Source organism: Tursiops truncatus, chromosome 11 (genome assembly GCF_011762595.2).
Source record: "Tursiops truncatus isolate mTurTru1 chromosome 11, mTurTru1.mat.Y, whole genome shotgun sequence".
Lineage (NCBI taxonomy): Eukaryota > Metazoa > Chordata > Mammalia > Artiodactyla > Delphinidae > Tursiops > Tursiops truncatus.
Genome location: NC_047044.1, coordinates 3,889,078 through 3,913,825, shown reverse-complemented (window position 1 = coordinate 3,913,825; position 24,748 = coordinate 3,889,078). Strand labels below are relative to the sequence as shown.

The 24,748-nt window shown below is 63.3% G+C and overlaps 1 protein-coding gene across 10 annotated transcripts in view; it reads right to left on the bottom strand.

Moving 5' to 3' along the window:
* The window catches only part of WNT7B (Wnt family member 7B), a 103,406-nt gene that overhangs the window by 36,834 nt on the left and 41,824 nt on the right, over window positions 1–24,748 (bottom strand). For 4 of the 10 annotated variants that reach the window (XM_073788066.1, XM_073788067.1, XM_033865844.2 and 1 more), the window contains exons 3-4: window positions 22,228–22,499; window positions 15,960–16,435 (exon numbers count right to left, since the gene is read on the bottom strand). In XM_073788066.1, the coding sequence (XP_073644167.1) occupies window positions 15,960–16,435; window positions 22,228–22,499 (748 nt within the window). The other 6 variants (XM_073788070.1, XM_073788072.1, XM_073788068.1 and 3 more) reach the window with 5 other exon arrangements.

Here is a 24,748-nt window from a genome sequence, read left to right as displayed (position 1 = left end):
GTGGACGATGACAAAGGTGCGTGCGGCTCTGCAATCCAACCAGAGGCCACAACCAGCGAAAGGCCTCACCATAGCAGGACAGGAAAATGGCCATTTCGGGATGATTTTTAACGAAGGTGGAAATGGAATGGGCCTCCCGGTGGGCCTTGGCCAGTCCTCAAGGTGCCCTGGTCAGGTCCTCAGGCTCCGACGCCCCCTGCCTCCCGCCTCTTCTCTCTATTTCCCTCCCTCCCTCCTTCTCTCCCTCCCATCGTCTCCCCTTCCTTCCTTCTTGTCCACTGATAACTTCCCAGTTTCTCCAAGCCAGCTCCCTCCTTATTCCGACCCGCATCAACCTTTGCCAGGCACCTGGCCATCCTTAAGTGCCTACTGTGTGCCGGGCGTGCGCTGGCCCTGAGTCCCTGGGGAGAACTCCAGCCCTGCCTGGGGACAGTTTAGCCAGGGCCCGGCTGGAGAGCCGGGCTTTAGAGCCAGCGACGCTACCTGCTGTGAGGGCCACACGGTGGCTCCCCACCTAGAGGCTGGTCTCAGGAGAGGCTGGGCCAGGCCTGCCCCTGCAGGAGGAGCCATCCCGGGGTCGGGGGTCCGGGGGGGTGGGGAGGGGCGGTGTAGGCTTCCCAGGCAGAGGGGTGGGTCCTGGGCAAATGTTCAGAGGGGTGCTGTGGCTGCAACGTGGCCGCAGGAGAGCGTGCCTTTGGGGCAGGGTGGGGGTGCTTGCCCAGGGGGCAGGAGCTCCAGGGAGACCAGCCAGGGCTGCTCCGAAGGCTCAGCCAGGCTCTGGGGGGGCGCGGAGGAGACACGAGGGAGGGGCCGGAGGCTGAGCAGAGGCCTGGTGGGGCAGGGAGGATCAGAGGGCAACTGGAGTCCCCGCTGGGTTCCCACGCTGGACCGCGGGGCAGGTGTGGCCTCGGGGTCAGCGAGCAGCGGGAGGCTGGGGAAAGCCGGGTGTCTGGCCGGGCGGCCGCAGGAGCGTCAACCAATTAACCTGCGCTCGCCCAGGGAGATGCTAAGAGGATTTGCCTTTTGTCTGGCTAATTATTCTGCATCTCCACTTTTCCTTTCCTGGGGAGCTCAGGCCCTTCCCAGAGCTTTAATTAAAAGGAAGCCGCTTTCTCAATTACCCCAAGGGTGGGGCAACCGGTGAAAACCCCAGGGGTGCCCCTCCTGGGTCCAAGCAGAGGGTCTGGGGCGTCTTCCCAGGGCGTGGGATTATCACAGGCGAGGATGCTGAGGGCCCAGAGGGGAGCTTCTGTGCTGAGGCCCACTGGCGCTGGCTCTCGGGCCCCTCCAAGCTCCAAGGCACCCCCGGTAAAAGGCGGGAGCCCAGGCAGCTCACAGGAGTGGGGTTGTGGCTGTGATGCGGCCGTGATTGCCTCACAGAGGGGAGTCGGGGACGTTCCCCGGCCCGGGACAACAGGGCCGCTTCCTGGGCCCCACCAGCCCTGATGGGTATGGAACAGGGTGGGGTCCGGCCTGTGAGTCGCCCCATACCCCCTCCCCTGCCCTACTGGACGCCCGGAAGGGTCAGAGAACGTTCACGGCTCAGGGGGAAGAGCGCCAGGCCGCGGAGACCAGACTGCTTCCCGGTCTGCCGATGCCATCCCGGCCGCAGCCACCAGCAGGCACTGCCGCAGGCCTCGCTCGCCCTCCGCCAGGCCCCTCACCCCGCCTGCCCCGCGGAGCACTGCGTGCGGGAGTCTCTCGCCCCTCAACTCTGCTCCGGGCCCATTGCGGCGTGAGCCCTTGGGTGCCGACAGGAGGACAGCGTAGCCCCTCACAGCCACTGGGATGAGTTGGCTGTGGCTGGGCCCCTGGAGCCCCTGCTCCTGCCCTTGTCTGTGTAGCACCTGGGGCTTCCTGGAGGAGGTGACTTGTGAACTGCTCTTAAAGGATGCACAGGAGTTCACCCAGCAGAGAGGATTGGAGGGTCACCTTGGGAAAGGAAAAGCAAGCCGACGGGGCCGGGGGAGCAGTGGCACCGGGGAAGGGGGGTCCTGAGGTACTGTGGGTTGGAGAACAGGCCATTCCGGCCACGTTCATGTCCTGTGGGACCCCGGGGAACCACTGGGGCATTCAAAGACCTAGCAGCCACCGAGGCGCTGAGGACGGGGGCCCGGGCCAACCCCTCTCTGGCCCCCAGCACGGTACTACTTGGGCGTGGCGTGGGGCTCCTCTGCCCCGCTCGGGGGGCTGCTCTGCGGGCAGTGCTTCTGTTCACATGTTCATTCCTTCCTTCCCCCATGGACGCCTCACGTTCTCCTTCATTCATTCATTCACTGGTCCTTCTGTTCACCCACCCCATAGTGCATTCTTCCACTCGCTACCTTTGGGAGGTCTGGGGCAGGTGCTGGCTATGCACCCACAGAGGAGACCTTCCTGACAAAGCTGACAGCCAGTAGTGGCAGACGCACCGAGAGCCCGGGGCCAGGGGCCTGAGAGCGTCCATCGGACCTGACCCCAGGCGTCACCAGGCCATGCCAGGGGGTGACCGCGCTTTTGGGGCTGTCCAGGCTCGGCAGTTAAGCCATGCACACTCTGGACCCAGCCCTTGCTGGCCTCCCAGAGCTCTGCTTGCACGCTGTGGGCACCAACATGCCCACCTGGGCTTTCCTGCCCTCACCCTGGGCTCCGGAAGTCCCTGCCCCATCTCCGCCAGCCAGATCTGGAAAGTTGAACTTGGCCTTAGGAAGCTGGGGGTGGTCCTCTGAGTCCCACAGCCCTGCTTCCTACCAGGCGCTTCCCTCTGGGCCCTGGGTCCTTGTCTGGTTTCTTTGCTGGCCAGCTCCATCCGGCAGGACCAAGCCTTTCTCACTTCCAACCAGGAGGCCTAGGGTCGTGGTGGTATGGGCAGGTGGGCTGCACCGTCGCCTCACGGGGTCAATCAGCACTGAGGCCCCGCCTGTCCATGGGGCACAGGGGACCTGGCTCTGTCTGGACCTCCCCTCTCCATGGGGCGACAGCCAGCAGTGGACAGCAGCCGGACCTCCCGGGAAATGGCAGGCGGGTCTCCCGCCGTAACCCTAGGTAAGCCAGCCCGTACCCGGTAACAAGGCGTCCTTGTACCACCTGCTCTGACCCACGACCTCCGTGGCTAATTAGCATGCCTAAAAGCTCTCAAAGCATTTCTGGAACTTGTCTTTCATGTGACAGTTTCACTCAGGGACATTCGAGCACAGAACCTCGACTTGGGCTTTCTGCCGGGACTTTGGGTCCCCGGCTGAGTCGGGGATGACAGGACTGGTGCTGAGCTGCTCTGTCCCAGGCCACCCCCAGTTTGCAGAAGCTGAGAGCCCAGTTTCAGGGAACCTTTGTCTGGGGGGAACCCCTGGGTTGGCAGGCGGGGGCCGGGGGACCAGCGCGGCCTCTCTGGCCCAGGGCAGATGGCGTCCCTCTCCAAGCCTTGCGCACCTTCCGTGAAGCTGCGGGGCAAGACTTCCTTCGTGGTTGTCAGACATCTTTAGTAGCAGAGACCTTTTGTTAAACTAAGCCTTCGGTGGAACCCCAGCTTGTAAAAGCGGTCACGGCCGAGTTGTTCTGCAGGGGCAGGGCGCAGGGCCCAGAGCCTTGCCCCGAGCAGAGCCTGGACCCGTTCTCTGAGCCCAGGGCAACAGGGAACACGCCCCAGTGTCCCCTGCCCCTCGCTGCCCCCATCTGGAAACAAGGTCTGAGCAGGAAAGATCTGCTGGTTCTGTGCCCGCCCCCAAGGTCGGCCACGCCAGTGATTCAGGCCCCAAGCCCTTCTCCCTGCACACACACTGGCTGTGAGGGGGAAGAGGGTCTGGGATTTAAACCACCGAGAATGCCCCTCGGAGCTCTGCCTGGCTGTGTGCACGGGGATGGCAGGGCCTCCTCTCAGCCTTCTGTTTGATTCGGTTCAAGAGTCATCACGGAGCCCCACGGTGTGCGTGGCTCCAGGACACGATGGAAAGAAGTCCAGCCTCTCGTTCTTCTCTGGAAAGCTCTCTTGGGCTCTGAGAATGGGCTTAGGGCCCCAGCGTGGTTCCTCCAGCTGGGAGTGTCCCTGGGTCTGGCACTCAGCCCTCTGTTCACTGGGCAGCCCTGGCATAGAGTAGATGCGCTCACTGGGCACAAGCTCTCCCTGAGCTCCTAATCCTGCAGGAAGCTTGAACCCAGCCAGGACCTCGGGCCTGGGGTGGGAGCTACTCTGTTGCTTGGGCTGCGAGACGGGTCTGCTTAGCATCACTAAGCAGTTTGGTTTTGTTTTTATGTACTGTTGTTTTCTGGTATTTACGGCATTTTCTCATTGAACCAATGTCTGGAAAACCTCCACCCATTGATTGGGTCGACAAAACATTGTTGTATTCCTGCTATGCCCTGGGCCCTGTCACTGGGCCTCGCTGGTGACAAGCCAGCAATGGTTGTACATGCCAGTGGAATCAACCGGAAGTCTGGGGGACAAGCTCAGGGAGAGCCAGCTCCGGGGACGGGGCAGACAGCGACGTGGCCTCTGCAGTATGGAGCCCGGGAGGGTCTGTCTGAGCTGGTGACCACCAAGCTGAGACCCAAAGCAGGAGGACAGCCACACGGAGGTGTCCTGGGGACTGTTCCAGGCAGAAGGCACCTCATCCGCCCCACCGGCAGATCAGGGGGCAGGAGGGATACCAGGGGTCGCGGGTAGACCCCAGCCAAGTTGAGGGGAACAAGAAGGTGCCGGGCAGGAGGGGCTGGGTGGGGACAGCGCAGAGTCGGGAGAGTATTAGTAGCCACTGTTCACTGGATGTTCAGTCCTCACCAGCACGCTCCTGCTGGTAAGGACCTCGCGAGGGAGAGCCCTCGGAGGCGTGAACCGTGGTGACGCCGACCAGCCTGGGGCACATGCTTCTTCGCGAGCACACAGCCCGCAAGTGTGAGCCAAAGCCAACCTGGGCCCACACTCCACCCCAGAGTGGCCCTCACAGCCCAGCCAGCAGCCAGGCCCCGCGGGCTGGGATGCAGCCAGGAGCTCTGCGTTTCTCCCGCAAACCCCAATTCGGGCAGTAACAGCCGCCCTCTGACTTGTGGACTCCCCCACCAACCCTGCACTCTTCTTAGAAGGAGCTGCCTCTGGTGGGCGGGGTCTGGGGAGTCCACCAGCCCAGGCTGTCTGTAGAGGGCTGAAGAGTGGCCTCAGAGACATCCAGGTCCTAATGCCGTGCTTGTACGTGTTTCCTTACATGGTACATGTGATTAAAGTCAGAATCTTGAGGTGGAAGATTATCCCGGATTATCCGTGGGCCCTAAACGCAGCCAAAGGGGTCCTGAGAGGGAGCAGAGGGGCTCCAACACATAGAGGGGCGCAGCCACGTGAAGACGGGGCAGAGAGAGGCGGGAAGATGCTGGCCTTGAAGGCTGGCGTGACGCGGCCACAAGCCAAGGATGCCGGCAGCCACCAGGAGCTGGAAGAATTCTCCCCGAGCACCTCCCAGGGAGGTGGCCCTGCCCATACCTCGACTTCGGACTTCTGGCCTCAGAAGTAAAGCTGCCCAGCTGCGGAGGTTGGTCAGAGCAGCCGTGGGAGAGAGCGCCCGGCCTCCTCCTGGGCACCCAGGGAAGGGGAGCCCGGGCTGCATCCTCACTCACTGCAGCGAAAGCACTCCTGTGTCTCCCCTGGGGTGGGAGCACCTTGGGGTGTCTTCCTCACGCCCGGGATGCAGAGCCGTAGCCAACAGGGGCAGCCGGAGCGGCAACCCCAGATGGGGCACGTCTGCCACTCCCCACGGCTGACGGAGGCTGGTCTGAGGGCGACTGGGCATCCGGAGCGGGGGGAGACTTCGCGGGAGGCCAGGGTTTCCGTGGCCGCTGAGGGGAGAGGGGCCCGGTGCCTGGGGACAGCGCTGGTGGGTGGGGACCTGGGAGGCTCCGGGGCACAGGGCGGGGGCCGCAGGAGGGCGCGCTGGCTGGGGCGTGCGGGGACAGGCCAGCCTTCCCCTGAGCCAGCGCGCCGCAGCCCAGCGTGTGCTGCAGGCCCCAAGCCCGCCGCCCGAGCCCTTTTAAGAATAAGAACAAATATTTGTGCTGCGTGTTGTGTGCGTTGGGGTTTGGTTTTCTTCTCCAGGCTAAAAATAGGCGCATCTCGTGTCCCTGCGGGGACTCCTGCCCCGCCCGCCGGTTGGTCCTGGCCTGGCGCTCCCAGTCTCGTGCCAAGTTGTGACTTAACTGCCGGTGACGGGAGCACGACGGTATCAGAAAACGATCATGGGGTCAAGGTGCCCATTACAGCCCTGCAGGGGGCATGTCAGCGCCAGGCCAGCCAGGCCAGGGGCCGCATCGGGGTGGGGGGCAGCCAGGAGGGGCTTGGTACCGCCGCGGCCCCGCCTTCACCCGGTGGTAACAATAATACGCCCCCCGACTAACAAGGAAAGAGACAACGCTAACACAGCTGGGGCAGGGGTGGCACAGACGGGGTGTCCTGGCAGAAGCCACGTCCCAGCTGAAGGGTGACCAGGAGCCACCAGGGGAGCCGCCAGCCAGAGGGAGCAGAGGCCCCAAAGAAGGGCTGAAGGAGGGGCTGGAGACGGTGCAAGGGGGCTGCCGCCAGGTGGTGTGTTCGCACCGCAGGCCGCGGTGCCCGGCTGCGCTGTGCTCCAGGGTAGAGCTGGGGCGTGAACCTGGAGGTCCTCAGGCACGGGGGGTGGCAGGCTGTGGGGAGGGATCCCCAGGGCGGGGGGACATGCTGGATGCCACCTGCAGGAGCCTGCAGGGGCTCAAGGAGGTCGATGGCCACCCTGGCCTGGGACACAGTGATTCGGAACCACAGACGGCCTTGTGGCCCTGAGAACCCCGTGAGGGGACGGGAGGGGACCCTGAGCCCCTGAGTCCCAGCCTCAGTCAGGGGCCAGCAAAGGGAGAGAAGCCCCGCAGGAAGGAACCAGAGAGGGGGAAGGGCACCAGCTGAGGAAGACTCCGAGGACAAGGGAGAGGTTGGGACCCGGGGCCCCCAGGCCCTGAGCTGCGGTAGACCACAGTCCTGAGAGAAACTTGTGAACTATAAAGGGGCGAGGGCGCCCCGGGGCAGGGCTCTCGGTACCCTCCCAGAGCCCGTGGTGCCCACCCCAGTCAGGGCTGGCAAGGCCTCTCCACACAGGCAGAGGTCCCCAGGGAGACAGCCCTGCTTTCCCCAGGGGAGGGTGGGAGGGGCCGTCTACTCCACAGCCCCCACCCCACCCACGAGCCTGCCCGAGGGGAGGGGCACTGAGCAGGGCGGGCGGCAGAGGGGCTTGCCAGTGTCCTTGCTTGGCTGCCGGCCTGGGGGCACGTCTGCCCTCTGTCCCTCAGTGGGACTGGATGCTGAGGGCGAGGAGGGGCGAAAGGCTGAGGACTTCTTCTGGGCGCTTGTCTGGACCCTCCTCACAGCCCCTGGACAGGCACTCTCATCCTGTCTTACAGAGGGGAAACTGAGGCACGGTCGGCCAAGTTCACAAAGACAGGAAAGGATCAGACCCAGAGCCCCTGCTGTCAGCGTGCTCCCCGGCCCGGCCAGCCACCCCCTCCATCCGCAGGCCACCGGGGTGAAGAGGGGCCAGGCCCTCTGCGCAGGAGGCAGGCCTGCGTGCCGGTTCCTCCCCAACCCTGCACGCCCTGGAGCGAGTCCCTGCTCCCTGCACCTGAGGGGCAGCTGCGTGCTCAGCTCCCCCAGTCCACCGACCGTTCTCTCTCCTCCCGGCCTCTGGCCTGGCTGGTCCCTCTGCCCGGAGCATCTTCTATGTCTCCCCTCCTTGCCTCCATCAAGGGGCAGCTCACCCATGTGTCCAGCTCTGACCACCCACCCATCTTACATAACCTGCTTGGCTTTTCCTAAGCCCTGATTACCCTCTTCTGCAAAGAGCCCTTTATGGTCTATGATGTTTATTACATGGCTGATAGATGCTCGTCTCATGCCCCCTGCAGACTGTCAGCTCCCCACGGGCAGGACTTTTGCTGCATCGCCAGTGCCTGACACGCAAGAGAGGCACAATAACATTTGTCAAGCAAATGAATAAGGGTGAAACGAGGCTTCTTGCCTCCAGAGGAAACTTCCTGTGAGGCGCAGGAGAAGAGGACCTGGGCAAGGCAGCCTCCCCAGAGCTCGACCCCATCCATCTGCACCCCACCGGGGCCTTCTTCCAGCCACAGCACCGGGACTCCTGGAACCCTAGACAGAAAGTTCAGACTCCCAGCATCTGAGAATCAATGAAGTCAGAATACCATGGAGGCTCCCTCTCCATCATGTGGAGATCAAACCATGCTTGAATTCCTGCAGTGATAGGGAACTCCTTGCTTCCAGTAGCTCAGGCAGTGAGAAACTCCTCCTAATGTGGCCTGAGGCCTGCCCCCCACCAGACCTCCTAGGGTTGCCCCAAAGTCTCCTCAGTGAGCGGCGCTGGCAGGCCCTTTCCACTAGAGCCGGGCTGCTGAGATCAGGGAGGGCCCCCCCCCCCGCACCGCCGCCGCCGCCGCCCCAGCCGTGTGCACGCCCCCAGCTCCTGGAGACAGCCCTGGTGACTCAGCTCCGTCGCCACCAGCTGCCCTCCCTCTCCGAGTGTTTGCTGTTGAGATTTAATCGATCCTCCTTCCCTGGGAACCCAGGAGGGGAAGCTGGCGTTAGTCACCCCTTCTGTGTCAGGACCCATCGACAAGGCCATCCCCACTTCCTCAGCAGGCAGGGTGCCCCTCCCTGCACTGGCTGACAAGGAGAAGCTCAGAGTCCTGGCATCAGCCTTGGTAGCTCAAAGCGGGAGGCAAGGGGGGCTCGAGCAGCTGGGCCCATCCTGGATCTGATGAGCAGCCAGCCAGAGGGCAACGGACAGCCCAGCCTCCAGGCCCAGCCAAGGTGGCGAGGCGGGCAGAGTGGCTTCAGGAAGGCCCCCAGTGCCCAGCCCTCCCCCCCACACCCCTCCCAGCCCGATGGCTCTTGTTTGAGAGACTTCTTTATGGAATGGGGGCGCTGTAGATTGCAGCCTGGGTGTCGGGGAAGCCAGCTGGCTTTGCCCAGAAGGCATGGGACCACGCTGGCCCCGGGGGCAAGGAGGAGCGGGGACTGAGTGTTCTTGACAAATGCTGGAAGCCATGAGACTCAAGAGCAAGGTTCCCTTCTGTCCTTCCAGAAACTTCCGGAACCTTATCAGTGGTGGGGCAGCTCTCCAAGCTCCACTCTCCCCACTGCCCCGCCCCCATACACTCCATGCTCCGGGTCCCACCCTAGACCCTCACCCACCTCCGTTGCTGACCCTGGAACATCTCTTTTCCTCCTGCCTCCCTCCCGACCCCTCCCTTTCCTTTGAGGCCTCAGCCTAGAGGCTGCTCCTCTGGGAAACTTTGCCGACAACTCCACGCCCCCTCCCCACCCCCACCCCAGCCCCGAGGTCGGTACCCTGCCCCCCTGCACTCCCAGCCCCTCCTCCCTCCGCTGCAGCCTCGGGGATGGATGGCGGGCGGTGGGGGGACGCGCACTGAAGCACCTGACGTTCATCCTTCTGTCCCCCATCCTGGCCTGGGGCTTTTAAGGGAGTACCTCATTTCAGGCTCATTTCTGGGACCCCACCATGCCCAGCAAGCTCCGGGCCCCGAGGAGATGCGCGATGATGGATGAGGGGAAAGGAATGCGGGGAGGGGTGGCTGCACCATCCCGTCCTGCTTGGCGGAAAAAGAGGGGCTCGGGGACCAGAAGTGAGGGTTTGAGCCCGAAACCAGGGGAGGGACTTGGGCAAAGCCCCCCAGCCCACTCTGGGGCTGGGGCGATGCAGGAGCCGCTGGAGCAGCCAAGCGGCCCCAGCTGCGGCCCAGCTCCGGCAGCTCAGGCAGGCAGCTTCCCGAGCTGCAGACCCCTGGAGAGGCCTCCACGGGAGTCCTGCCCAGCATTACCAGCGAGACCCCACACTAGGCTAGTCTGGAAGGAGTGGAGTCCTAGAGGCCACCGCTGGGCCTCAGGGTGTGTGGGCTGGCCACCCACGGGGGACGAGCGAGGCCACCCGTGTCCACCTCCTGGAGGGCGTCTCAGCCCCGGCTGCCCTGCCGGCCACTGGCCTCTGCCTGCAGGGGGAGTAAGAGGACTCCTGATCCTGGGCCTGCACTGCCTGCATCTGGGCTGCTTCCTTGCGAGGCTGCAGGGGCAGCCGTTCTACAGCATCCCAGGTGGCTGCAGGATTCCAGCTGTGCTCGGAGAGGCATGCAGCCCACCAGAGGACAGGCCAGCCAGGGGGGCTGGCCAGGCAGCTCCGGTCCGGGCGCTGCTCACCCCTGGCACCCTAGGAGCAGTGCCCGCCCAGGGGAGGCTGCAGGTGGGCCCTGACCCCCCTTCACCAGTGCATTTGGTGGACCACCTGCCCACCTCCCAGACTCCTCCCAGGACTCTGCTGGGCACTGCTGTGGGTGCCAGGCCTGCGACTCCCTGGGAGCTCTGAGACCTACAGGTTCTGATTCCCAAGAGTCCTGGGACGCCCAGGTCATGCAGCTGAGTCCCCAGGTCCTACAAGACCAAGGACCTGATGAGCAGGCGGGGGCATCAGAGAAGGAAGGTGGGCTCAAGCTCCGACCAAGAGGAGAGAAGGGCAGGGACAGCAGCAGGGGAGGTCCAAGGTCATGTTCAGCTGAACCTCCTGGCTCCCGGGGGTCCTGCCCCAGCGCCATGCCTCCTGGGGGACGTGCTCTGCTCAGAGGACCTCACAACTTCCTGAGTGTCAGGAGCTTCAGTCCCCACTCACCTCTCGTCCCCCTCCTGGGCCCCTCAGGCCCCCTAGACCACAGCTGTGCCACCCCAGGCCCACCCAACCCAGGTCACCTGCCCCTTTTCCCTTCACCAGGCCCACAGCCAGCCCTCCTGACCCCTCCCCACCTCCCAGCTCTGGGCGTTATGAAGTTCACTCAGGTATCTGACCCAGACCCTTCCTGCTACTTTTTAGCCCTGTCTTCCCTGTTCTGTGCCCGGTGAAGAGTGAGTGGTCATCATCCCCTCCCTGAGACCTGCCTCAGCCATTCTCTTCCCACTCACCTCTGTGAGGCCTTGCACAAGGCCCCGGGGCCTCAGTTTCCCCTTGTGGGAGTTGGCATATGAATTGGGTGGAAGGAAGATGCCAGAAGACACCTGAGTTCAAATCCCGGTTCTGCCTCTCACCAGCTGGATGACCTTGGACAGAATACTGTATTCTCTGTGCCTCCGTTTTCCTATCTATAAAATAGAGCTAGCACTGACCTATCTGGGAAAGGGGTGCTGTGAAGGCTATGGGTAACCGTGGACCAGACCCAGCGGCTGGCGTGGTGGAGGGCGTTATTCAGTATTCCACAGGCCTGCTCACTTCCAAGGGCCCTCAGCCTGCTGGGGGAGGGGGGTGGTCCCAGCAGTGAGATCTCTGCCCATGAGGACAAGAGCCGAGATGGAAGGTGAGGGAGGACAGAAGCCCCAGCGAGCTTGTTGGGGAAGCGGGGGCGTTATAGGGAAGAGGGGTGCGGGCAAGGGATGGTGGATGAAAGAGCATCCCTCGCACAGGCACAGCTGGAGCAAAGGCTGGGCAGCGGCTGGGGGCAGCTCTGGGGAGGGGAAGCTTGCTGGCAGGGCCAGGGGCCTTGTGTGGGGGGTCTCGGGCTGTAGGAGATGAGACAGAGGGTCAGGAAGGACTTCAAAGGCCACAGCAAGGAGAGAGCCTCTGCCCACCATGGCCACAGGGCCCCTGTGGGCTCTGCCCACTAGGCAGCAGCTGAGTGGACAGCCTGTAGGGGGAACAGCGTGAGAGACCTCAATGCAAGAGCTCGGCCTGAGAGCAAAGTGTGGGCAGGAGTGTCCTCCAGACAGAGGAGGAGGGAACCCAGCCTGGCTGGACAGAGCTGGCTCCTCTGTGTCCATCCCACAGAGGGGGAAATTGAGGCTCAGAGGTGTGGAAGAGCCGGTCCAAAGCGCTTTCCGTCTCCCGGGCTGCGTCAGTCCGCAGCTGCACCCCCAGAATGGGCTTCCTGCCTAAAGCAGGGGTGGAACGAAGACCTGGAGCCCCTGGGGGTCAAGGCCAGGCTTGAACCTCCTCCCACCCCCCCGGGCCAGACCAGGGCCTGGCCTCCAGCAAGCCTGAATGAGTGAATGAACAAGTGAATGAATGAATGAGTGGGTGATGGAGACGTTGCACTCAAAACTCCAGGCTCCCCCTGCTAGCGTCCCCGAATCCTACTCAGGGAAGCCCACATGACCGCTCCTGCCTCGGTGATTCTGTGCTCTCTCCGGCACAGAGGGAAGGCAAGCCTGGAGAAGGTGCATCCCGGGCAAATTCAGAGGCAGGATGGTACCCGGCATGCCCCGGGGCCAGCAGAGAGAGATGGGCCAGAGCCCCGGGGCACAGGTGTCACTCTGGGGGCAATGAGCCACCGTGTGCCGGGGCTGTAGGGACGCCTGGCGAAATGCTTCTGAGATAGTAGCCTCAGAGGTGGAGCCTGGGGCTGAGGGTCAGGGGGTCCCCCAGGCTGGGCCAGGCAGTGTGGGCTCGAAGCCTCGGGCAGGGCCCCTTGGAGGATGTGCTGGGCGGCCCTGGGAGGCCGGGGCTGGGGTTGAACCGTAGCCAAGAAATAAGTACAGTCTGGGCACCGGGGCCGTGGCATTCTCGGCGCTCTTTCCTCATTCCTGGCCCTGTGGGAGTAGCCGGACCCTGGCGTTCCACCGCAGCCGCCACCGCAGATTTGCTTACCGTCTGGTGGGAGCAGGGGCCTCCTGCCAAGCACCCCCCAACCCCCCAGCCCAGGCCTGGCTCAGGCCCCACAGAGCCTGTTGACCCCCGAGTCCTGGCCCCGGCCACCTCCGGCTGCCACATGGGGAAACTGAGGCCCTCTGGGGGGGTGGCGCACCACGGGCTGCCGTGCCCCGGGTTGGGAGGCGGGAAGGACAGGGCTTGGACTCCAGATCCAGGGCTCTCTCCTGTCTCCCCCTGGAGGGGCGCACCCTCCTCCAAAAGCCCACCTGGTGGCCCCTCCGCAGGGATGTGGGTCTGGGGCCAGGCTCTGTGGGTACCCAGGCAGACGGGGGCTGTTTGATCAGCGGTTCTGCCTGATGCCAGGCTGCCGGGACAGCGGGCAGTGGCCAAACCGGCCCCACCACATGCCTTCCGGCCCTCAGCAGGAATGCCATTCATCCTCACTGCTCACACGGTTAGTTACCGCGGGCGGAGGCCGGGCCTCTGGGGAGAAGCAGCAAGGCCTGGTGGCCAGCCAGGGGCCGCTGAGCTCCCAGGGACCTTGGTCTGCCTTCCCACACCTGGAGAGGGCAAGGAGCACCCCAGGGGGGCACTGGAGTCAGAACCCAGCAGATACAACTGGACAGACCCACGGGGACCCTGGGGACAGACCCCTCCTGGGGTCAGAAGGGGAGGGAGGCACAGAGGGGGTCAGACGGGCCCAGGGCCTCCTGGCTGCGGGTCACCCACCCTCAGGCTTCCGCTTCTCCTGAGAGTAGCACCCAGCCCCGCAGCCCTAGTCGGCTTAGCACGGGGCCGTGGCCCTCCTGTCCCTGCGGCCTGACCCAGGCTGTCCAGGGAGGCCTCAGGGTCTGTGCCCAGCTTCCACCAGTGGCCCTTGCCAGATGGGGACAGGCTAAAGGTTCCTGTAGGTTCAGCATGGCAAGCCCCTCCCCTCGCACGGCACCAGTCCAGCCCGCACAGAGGGGCGAGGGGGAGCGGGGCTGGGCCGGGCCTCGGCGGGCTGCTCAGGCGTCTCCCCGCCCGCCTCAGAGCTGCAGAGACTCCGCACACTCACTTCTCTGATTCCAGCTTTATTGGAGCCGAGCGCTCCCCTCTCGGGGAGGCCAGACACAGCCCATCAGAACCCCAGCAGCTCTCCTGAAGTGAGGGCACTGCGGAGACATGCAGCGCCTTGGCCACCCCCGTCCCTGCCTGGGCCACGCTGACACCCCACCCCCACCCAAGGGAAGGGCTGCTGCTGACAGACTGTTAGGGGGCGGCGGGGTCTCGGTGGCGGCACCTCGTAGCCGAGGGACAGTGCGCATGACTTGGTGGCATCAGGGGCCCCAAGGGTCCAAGGGTCTGTTTCAAGCAGGAGGAGGAGGCTGGCTCGGGGACAGTGCGGCCACCCCCGCCCCCCAGCACCCAGTGTAGGTCACAATAATTTAAAAGACACTATAGACATTTCGACGCTATATAACAATATAAGTTAACCAGGTTCCTTGGCAGAAGATGCTAGGCCTGTGGACTCGGGGGTGTCCTGGGACCCGGGATCGGGGGGGAAGGGGACTGGGGGGCATTCACAGTGGCCTGGAAGCTCCCAGGACAGCCGCTGTTGGTGGAGCGTCCTGGCATCATCGAGGCAGGCAGGGTGGACGCCAGGGCCAGGGCCCAGGGTCACTCACCCCAGGCTAATGTCCGGCCCACTTGGCTGGTCAGTAGCCTGAAGACACATTTCCACGGGTTTCTGCGAGAAAACACCCTAAATTCAGAGCAGGGACAAGTGCATGGGCAGTGGTGCTCCAGAAGCAGGTGCACACCAGCCTTTCTGGGCCCGGACAAGTTGTGCCTGTCTCCCCAAGGTGGGTGGGAATAGTGTCAGAGGACACGTCCAGTGCCAAGTCCCCGGCCCCCAATCTCTCCCTATCCCGCACACAGTTTAAAACCAAGCAGGACCCCTTTCCATTCCCGTTTCCCAGGTTTCGGGGTGATTCGGACCTCAAGGGAGGGCCTGCGTGGTATGGGGACCACGGGGGAGTGTCTGCTGGCACAGCAGGTGGGAACCCAGCGGAGCAACGCCCTATCCGAGTTTTCTCAGCAACCGGGCCAGGGCGAAAGGACCAGGATTGGGCAAGAAGACCACAGGAGAAACTCTCAAAGGCACCTCGAGGCGGGGCGTGGACCCCAGTGAGGCTGGCAGCGGGGGGGAAGAGCACGGCCAGATTTTTCAAGGCATGGGGGCTGTCCCTCACCCTGGGCATCCCTAGAACATGTCCTTCAGGGTCAGGAGGCCTGGTATGGGGGAGCCTCCACTTACGGCCTTGGGGTCTCTGGCTAGTGCTTGAGCCATTCTTGGCCTCAGTTTCCCCATCTGTCAAATAAGGCGAACACCCCTGAACTATCCCCCTTCCCACCAGCTTGCCCCAGCTCAGCGCTGTCCTGGGGTTTCGGCTGGTTCCAGGGTGGGAGGGGGCTCTGTAAACTAGGGGGTGTCAGGCTGGCGGGGGACTGGAAGGGCACCAGCATTAGGGAGGGGATGCAGCACTCCTGGAACCTGACATGGGTGACATTTTGATTTGCTAGAGCTGGTTTTCAAAAGAAGGAAAGGAAGGGCCAGAGGTCCCTGTCCGTGGCTCTCCTCAGAGGCCGTCTTGGTCATGTCAGCCACCAAGCCCCTGCCCAGCTCACATGGGGACCGCGTGCACCGCCACCTCCCCAGGGACAGGGCCATACACAGGGATGCTCCCGAGGGTACCCAGGGGCCAAAAGAGGAAGCAGAGAGCAGCAAGGGGATGAGCTAACACAGAGTATGGAGTTAGGACCGGCTATGCCTTAGTGCTAAAGTCCTCTTCTGATACTAAGAAAACATAAATAATTTTTGTCAACATTTGCCCAAACCGCCCTGGAGCCCAGTGACTGAGGTGGCCTGGGACAGTCTTTCCGTGTCCATACCACCAGGCGGGGGAGGACACTCAGAGTCTTGTCGCTTTGCTTTCCGGGGTATGTGGGTGTCCTTGGGGTTCACTCTCCCGGAGAAAAGAAAAGAAATTCACTGGGCCCCTCGGGGACACTCATGCCATTGGCCTCGCCCTCTGGGCCAGGTGATGGGCACTGTTCTGCCACGGGAGGGGACAGGAATGGCAGGAGGGAGCCCCTGGGGGGCAAGGAGAGGGTGACCGGCCCCGGGGGAGCTCTGCCGCGCCCGCCCGCGGAGCTCCCACCTTCTCCACCCACCTCTGCCGGCGGCCCGGCTGGGAGCAGAAGTGCAAAACGCCGCGGGGCGGGGCCGCGGGGCGGGGGGGCGGGGCCGCGGGGCGGGGAGGAGCCGCTCACTTGCAGGTGAAGACCTCGGTGCGCTCGCTGCACGTGTTGCACTTGACGAAGCAGCACCAGTGGAACTTGCAGTTGCACTGCCAGACCTTGGTGTACTGGTGGGTGTTGTAGCCTCGGCCGCAGCACATGGTGTCGCAGCCGTCGGCGCCGGGCGACGTGCGGTTGCACAGACGGCCCTGGGTGCCCACGCTGCCCGTGGCCGCGTCCTCCTCGCAGTAGTTGGGCGACTTCTCGATGTACACCAGGTCCGTCTCCATGGGCTTCTGGTAGCTGCGCAGCTGTTTGATGCGCAGGAAGGTGGGCTGCCGCAGGCGGCTGGCCCGCACCACCTCCACCTGCACCGCCACGTTGTACTTCTCCTTGAGCAGGTGGCCCACCTCGCGGAACTTGGGCAGCGTGGTCCAGCACGTCTTGGTGGTGCACGAGCCCGACACGCCGTGGCACTTGCACTCCAGCTTCATGCGCTCCTCCAGGACCTGCGGGCCACAGGGCAGGTTCAGTGTGGGTGGAGGGTCGGGGCCTCCTCCAGACCTGGACCCGGCTCCCCACCTCCCGCTGTGTGACACACGGTCAGTGTTTCCTCCTCCCACAGCCTCCGTCTCCTCATGCATTGAGTGCGGCTACTGACCACAGGTGGGAAGTTGGTGCGCGCACCCATCCAGGCTGCAGGAGACACCTCTCGTCGGTGCCAGGTCCAGCAACAGCAGGTGCTTAATAAGTGCGGATCCCCCACCCCTGTCTCTTCCACTACGCACCCTCGTGCCTGGGGTAGGCCCTGGCATGCAGTCGGCGCTTAATGAGTGGCTGTTCAGTGAAAGCCTGGCACGCACACGGAGCTCTGTACCCCTTTGCTGAAGGACAGAGTGGGGGCGGGCGGGAGGTGAGTGCATGGATCCGTGAGGCCCGGGCGTGCCGTCTGCTGGGAAGCCGCCCTCCGACAGTGTTGTTCTTTCTCTGCCGCTCCCTGAGGGCCCGTGATGGGTGCAGCCGTGTTTTCCTTGGGCCTCCCTCCTTGGCCCTGGAAAGCCAATTCCCAGAGCCAGCCCTGACCCCAGGCACTCATTTACCCGGATCGAAAAGGCCCTGCCAGCCAGGCCTGATTAAAGATGGGGAATCATTAGCTGCCGCCCCACGACTGCACAAGGGCCATTTGTCAGCTGTCTGGGCTCCCGCTGGCCTCACTGTGACAGCCCAGCCCTACAGGGTCTTAGCCACCCTCTGCCCCCTGGTCCAGAACCCCAGCCCTGACCTTCAGTGAATGAATGAATGAATGAACAAATGAAAGAAAGACAAAAACACCCACGGTGTCGGCTGCCGCCCCCTCACTTTCCCTGCCCTGAACCTCAGTGAATGAATGAATGAATGAACATATGAAAGAAAGACAGAAACTCCCACGGTGTCGGCTGCCGCCCCCTCGCTTTCCCTGCCCTGAACCTCAGTGAGTGAATGAATGAACAAATGACAGAAACACCCACGGTGTCGGCTGCCGCCCCCTTGCTTTCCCTGCCCTGAACCTCAGTGAATGAATGAATGAATGAACATATGAAAGTAAGACAGAAACACCCACGGTGTCGGCTGCCACCCCCTCGCTTTCCCTGCCCTGAACCTCGGTGGATGAATGAATGAAAGAACATATGAAAGAAAGACAGAAACTCCCACAGTGTCGGCTGCCGCCCCCTCACTTTCCCAGCCCTGACCCTCAGTGAATGAATGAATGAATGAACAAATGAAAGAAAGACAGAAACTCCCACGGTGTCGGCTGCCGCCCCCTCGCTTTCCCAGCCCTGACCACACGGGGCCCTGGACCGAGGCAGGAACCCCGGGGCTCACACTCCAGGTGGGAAACAGGAAGAAACCGACACACAAAGCAGCAAAGTGCAGGGGCTGTGAGAGGGGGAGGCTGCCTAGGGTGGGGGGCTTCCTGGAGTAGGCGGTGCCTGTACTAGGTGTTGATGGTGGAGTAGGAGGTCATTAGACAAAAAGGAGGGGGAGCCAGGGCAGCACAGCACAAGCAAGGAAGGGGAGACTCGGCCCAAGTGAACATGACGTGAGGCTGGTGGCTTGGGGATGGAGACAGGAGAAGCTGGGGAAAAGGGAGGAGGAAGGAGAAGGAAGGGTGATGCTCTGTCATGGGTGGGCCGAGGTGGGGCGGCCCCGATATCGAGAGGAGGGGAAGGGGCCAGGTTTGGGGAACACTCAGAACTGGAATTGCAGGGCTTGGTGACTGTGCCGTGGGGTGTTTGGGTGGAAGGCACTGGCCACAAGTCGGGTCTGGGGATCTGGGTGAAGGGTGGGACCTCCACCCCGGAAAAGCATATCTGGACCTCTTCTCTGCCCCCTGCCCCTCCCCTGTCTCCCCTTCATCGCAGTCAGACCTCTCCTTTCCCTCCTTCAACCCCACCCCATGTTCATCTTTGCTTGGACCATCCCCTTCCTCCAAAAGCCCCTCCCTCCATTAATCTACCCTTCAAGGCCGGGAAGCTTCTCCTGCCCTGGCCACACTGCCTGCCGTGATGCCCCCGGGCCAGGAGCTGACCAGATCATAGCCCTCTCAGAGCCCCCAGCCCGGGAAGCAGTTCCCCCACCCCAGGCTGCTGACCCCGGAGGTGCCTCCTCAGACAGGTGGTGATGGCCAGAGACCTGGCAGGAGTGTCCAGGCTAGCATTTGTGCCAGTCAGGTGGTCCAGGCTTAACGGCCATCGGGATGCCCACGTCGGCTGCAGAACAGCTGCCCCACACCTCGCTCTGCCATCTGCCCCGAGCCCCTTCCCTCCACCCGTTCCCTCCACGTTCAGATCCTGTGTGACAGTCAGCAGATGAAGCCGATCGGGCAGCTGTTTGCAGAGCAAGGGGCTGAAGCCTTGCTTGGCTGGGTCCCCGGGGCCTGAGCCTCTCCCGGGACATGATCACAGGATTCAAGAATGTGCTGTTTCAGTCTCCAATGCCCTCACGATAAGAGCGACAGTGACGGTGGCGCCAGTCCCGCTGCCCCAGGAGACCACCTGGGAGGGTGCAGTGTGACCCACCCTTGCCTAGAGGAGCTGGTGGCTGAGCAGGGCCCCTCCCCTGGGCCTCACCCCTGCCCCACCACCCTAGGTAGTGGAGGGGGTGGATGGGGGAGCTCCAGAAAAGGGCTGACCAGGATTCTTTACAGAATAATGGACGGCCCACACTCTGGGGACAGTGGTTAGTTACTGTCAAGTTAGGGGGAGTCACAGGGTTGATGGACCGTAGTCCTGAGGGAGCCAGGAGTTGAGCAGGTCTCAGCTTGTCCAGCCCTGGCCCACCAGGGAGGCGGTGGGCCATGTGCCGGTCTGAGGTGGGCTAAGAGAGTGTCCCCCCCAAATTCATGTCCACTCAGAACCTCAGAAGGTGACCTTATTTGGAGATAGGAACTTTGCAGATGTAAGTAAGACTCGAGATGAGATCATCCTGGTTCAGGGTGGGCCCTAAGTCCAAGGACACATGTCCTTATAAGAGACAGAAGAGGAGGGAACACAGACACGGGGGGGGGGGGGGGGGCACGTGAAGACAGAGGCAGAGATTGGATGATGTGGCCACAAGTTAAGGAGCACCTGGGGCCACCAGGAGCTGGAAGAGGCAGGAAGGGTCTTTCCCCGGAGCCGTGGTGGGAGCTTGGCCCTGCCGACAGCTTGATTTAGGCCCTCTGCCTCTATGAGAGAATAAATTTCTCTTGCTCTAAGCCACGCAGTTTGGGGGACTTTGCTGTGGCATCATCAGCTTCCTCTCCACGTGACTTGCTGAACTCCGTGGCCCTGAGGGGGTGGAGGGGTGGGCCTGGCCGCTCTATTATGGGGCCAGGGTGCCCCAGCACTGGGATGACCCGTGAAGGTCTGGACTCAGTTCTCTAGGAAGCCTCAAAAGCCACACCCACCCCACCTCTACTGCCATGATCAGCCCCCGGGGACACTGTGTGGCCACCACCGTTGGCCTCTTCCAAGGGCTCAGACCACAAACACGCTGCACAGCCCCACAGGGTCGAGGCTGTTGGAGAGGCAGTGGGGGAGGGGCACAAGGTGCATTACACCCACTGTGCGGATGGGAAGACTGACTCAGCAGAAGGACCGGGCCAGCCAGGGCCTCACAGACAGCTGGGGACAGCGCTGGCAGGAGAATCCCGGCTGCTGACCACCTTAGAGGCCTTTCCTGGGGCTGCCCTGTCCCTGACGGGCCCTTGCACTGCCCATCTGCTCTCCCAGCCCCTGACAATCTCCTTCTCCTCAGTTCATGGCTTCCAGGTTCATGGCTTCACCCCAGTCCAAAACCCCCAACATGCTGACCCTCTTCCATCCTCATCCCCCTGAACAGGCCCAGGTCCCTTCACCAGCCTCCTTATTATCATGCCTCCTGTCTCCCCGGGGAACCAATCCTGCTAGCCTCCATTTCCCTTATGCCTTTTCATCACCTGTCAATTGGCAGGACCCCCTCCCGCCCACCCCCTGCTGCCACCGAGTCCCCATGTGTAAAATGGGGGCAGTGAGACCGTCCTCCCAGGGGTGTGGGAAAGCCCCTGCTCAAGACCTAAGCCACTGCAGAGGCTCAAAGGGGGGTGGGGGGGCTAGTTCAGTTGAGAGTTCAGACACACCTCCTCCTCCAGCGAGCCCTCCTGGTGCCTCCATGTAAGTGAATCTCTCCTTCCTCTGCCCTCCCGGACCCTGTGCCTAGAGAATGGGGCCTATGTGCTGTCTGTGAGCTCCTTAGAGACAAAGGCTGTCACTCATTTCTTCACTCATCTGTTCATCTGACAATAATTTAATAACCACCTGCTGCATGGCAACCTGCACATCTACAGGATGAAGTCAAACCCTGGGCCTGGCGTTCAAGGCCCATTCTGGACTGGTCCCTGCTTACTTCTCAGGCCCTGTGTCACCACCCCTCGTGCTCCCGCCGGCCGGAACCATCTGCAGTACCCCTCCCCCACCCTTCCCCACTCCTCCCCACCCCTCCCCCACCCCTCCCCCACTCCTCCCACACCCTCCCCCACTCCTCCCACACCCCTCCCACACCCTCCCCCACCCCTCCCACACCCCTCCCACACCCTCCCACACCCCTCCCCACTCCTCCCACCCTCCCCACCCCTCCCCCACTCCTCCCACACCCCTCCACCCCTCCCACACCTCACAGGTGCCAGCTCCTTCTGCCTCTGCTCTTCTCAGCTCCGGTACGTGGACACCACTGCCTCCCGGAAGCTACTGCTACCCCTCCCTCAGGTCCCCGGGCTCTCACTGTTTCTGGGTGCAGCCCCTGCTCCCCTCATGTGGCCCCAGTTGGAGCTGTGGGAGCTCCCGCGGCCAAGGCTATGTCTCACTCCTCCCTGACCCTGCACCCAGCATAACGCCTGGCACACAGAAGGGGCAGCGAGAGTGAACGAGCCCAGCTCTGGGCCCTGGGGCAGAGGGCATCTTCAACTCTTTGCCTGGAAAGGCGAGTCGTGCCTAGCCTGCAGAGCCCCACAGGCCCTGGCGCCCTGGGTGCAGCCCCCCGGGCTGGAGAGCCAGACCCAGAGGCGTTCCACTTGGCTGGCTACCCTATCTCGGGCCATCTTGCCGCCATGGCGGCCGCCCCTCCCAGCCCAGTATCTGGGGCCCTCATCTCCCAGGGGCGGGGCTGGACTCGCCCTGAGTTCTTCCCCAGTGCGTCCCGGCTTGAATGTCCTCGGTTATCACCCACCACTCTGCGGCCCGCACCACGCATGAAGCTGGCTGCCCAAGAGCCCCCAGCTCAGTTTCTGCCCTTCTGTTCCTGCTTCCTGGGAACACCCCTTCCTCCAGTCTCTCACAGCAATCTAAGCCAAAGGCCGCCTCCTCCGGGAAGCCTTTCCTCGTATATCGTATATCGGCAAGACCCCTCTAGGAGCAGGGCAGGGCCATGGACTGTGGCCCAGGGGCCTCCCCTCACCCTTGGGTCCCAGGTCAGGCCCGGTTCCCACCTTGTGTGCAAACAGGATCCCTGTCTCACCCCTACCGCCCACCAGCTGGGGGCCGCGGGCATCACTTCACTCCCGGCCTCAGTTTTCAAACCTCTGCCATGGGAACAGTAAGGCCCAGCTCTTCGGGCTGCTGGGACGGACAGAAGTGACGGCTTGCGCTCAGCACTCCCCACCCCGCACTTCCAGGGTTCAGTTCACCAACTCCCTCCGCTAGGAGAGGGGCCCAAAGCTCAGAGAGGGCCACAGCGTCCCCGTGTAACGCGGCCGTCACACGTGACCCAGGCCTGCCCGCCCCGCCCCGCCCAGTGCCCGCCCTACCTTCCTGCCCGCCTCATTGTTGTGCAGGTTCATGAGGCGCCTGGCGTTTTTCTTGATCTCGCGGGCGTCCACGAAGCGCCGGGAGAAGTCGATGCCGTAGCGCACGTCGGCGGAGCAGCCGCCCCACTTCCAGCCCTCGGCCTGGTTGTAGTAACCCTGCTTCTCGCGGTCGCAGCCACAGTTGCTCAGGTTGCCCTGGCTGCAGGCGGCGGTGACGGCGTGAGCCACGCCGGCGGCGGTGATGGCGTACGTGAAGGCGGCCTCCCGGCTCCCTGCGGGGAGGGGCGGGTGCGGACGGTGAAGCCCCGCAGGTCCCGGCCCGGTGGGCTCAGGGGACCCAGTGCTGGGCCCTGGTCCTGCTGCCGGCCGGCTGTGTGACTCTGGGCTCAGCCCTTAGCCTCTCTGAGCTTCTCACTCAGCAAAGTGGGGCCGATAGAACCCACCTTTCAGGGCTGTGGTGAACACGGTATACAGTGGGCACTCGATGCATGCCACGGCCCTGCCACCGGCATGTAAGACACTTCTCTTCCTGTCCCGGAAGCCTGGGCTGGAGAGGCCCAACTTCCTCCTGGGAGACAGCAGTGCGGGGCGGGCCTGGGAGGGGCTGTTTGGGGTCTGGGCCTCTGTCAGCCTCCCAGCGCTGCTCTTCATGAACCAGCCACTTGTGCTGATCCCTTTGGGGGGCACCCACCCCACCAGCCAGGAGCCAGACAGAATCGCCCCAGCTCAGAGTGGCGCCAGAGCCCTTCGTTGCCATCTGTCTCTCTCCCTCTCTAAGCACCCACTGTCACCCCATCACCGGGCCCTGGCCTCCTGAATCTCCCTTCTCCTCCGACACCCCTGCCTGCTTCAGGGGTCTCTGAACTGCCACACTCAGGTGCCGGTCCTCCCGACCTCCCTCACCCGCCAGCCACCCTCCAGGCAGGTGCAAAGTGCAGCTCCGCACCCCCCCCCCACACACACACTTTCCCTCCCTCTCCTCTGCCTCAGCTGAGGAGGGAAGGCCTGCCGTCCAAGCCTGAAGTCCATGTCCAGCTGGACCCCCAGCCCCCTCTCCCCGTCCGCCACCCAGAACGACCCAAATCCGGTACTGCTCACATGCTCCTGGACGGTTCCTGGTCTTTTCGGTGTTATTTCCTTCCCCTTCATGCCCAAATTTTAACAACTTTCCAAGGCCAGTTCCAATGCCTCCTCCTGCAGGCAGCCTTCCCAGACCACCAGCCAGAAGGGAGCCCGGGCTGCCTGATCTCCCTCAGTGGCAGGTCTGACGCTCTCATTGCTCTCGACACTCTCCACCTGGTTAGCCCTACCACTGGGACTTGCCAGCTCCACACGGGTCAAAGTCCCTTCAGATGAGCGGGTCCAGCTCTCATTCTTTATCTTCCACAGCCCCCAGCCTGTGCATCCTGCCATCCTGGCCCCAGTCTCTTGAGCCCCTCTCACCTTGCCCACGAGCACAGAGGCTCCCTGTGGGCCACGGCCGGTTCTGTGTGGTCCCCAGCACCTGCCACTATGGGTACAGAGCTCAGTGATGTCGACTGGCCCAAAGCCAAGCTCTGCTGAGCGGGAATCGCCCTGCCGTCAGCAGTAGCGGGGTGTGGCCACTGCAAACCCACGACCCCATCCTTGCACAAGCCCTGTGTTTGTGCCCCGCGAGCACCGGCGTGCCCCGCTGCGTGCTCGGTGCTCTCCCTGTTGTCGGGGGCTGGCGTCATCCCCCCAGACTGAGGGAGGGTGGAGGGTCAAGTTAGGCCCATTCCATAAACATCCATTGAGCACCAACTGCATGCCCAGCCCCGTGCTGGGCGCCGACTGTGTGCTCTGGGGTCCACCTCCTCACCCACCAACCAGCTGAGGGGGGCTCACCTAGAGCCCCCCTGTTCCCCTGGGGGGCTTACCCTCAGGGAGGTCCCTGTCCCCAGGGTGGGGGGGCCCACACTTGGTGGGGTCCCTGTCCCGGGGTGGGCTTCATCCTCAGTGAGTTCCTCTACCCTGGGGGTCTCACCCTCGGTGGGGTCCCTGTTCCCTGGGGGGCTCACTTATCTGGGGTCCCTGTTCCCGGGGTTTCTCCCACTCAGGATGAGGACCAGGGTGAGACCTTCTGGTCTCCGGGACCCAGAGCAGAGGAGGCTTTGGTTGGCCTCTGCTGTCTCGGAGGGGCCATAGCTTCCTGGAAACTTCCATCCTCTGAGAAGAGCTGATGGAAGGTGGTGTCGGGCATCCCTTCCTCCCCAGAAAGATCAGGGGATCTTTGCAAAGGGCACAGGGCGGCACTGCCCTCCCAGGGCCTTGCTGGACATCCAGCCCCTCCTCCTGGGTGGGCCCTTCCTGCCCACACTTCCCACCTCCCGCGTGGGGACCGCTCTGCTGCCACCGCTCTGTAAGAAGCCTCTCTCAGCACAGTGAGTGGCTCCTGGAGGATCACCGAGGAGCCCTGGTCCCTGCACCGTCCAGGCCACCAGCCGGGAGCACCAGACAGACACAGGGACAGGGAGAGGATGGTGCGAAGTGGGTTACTGAA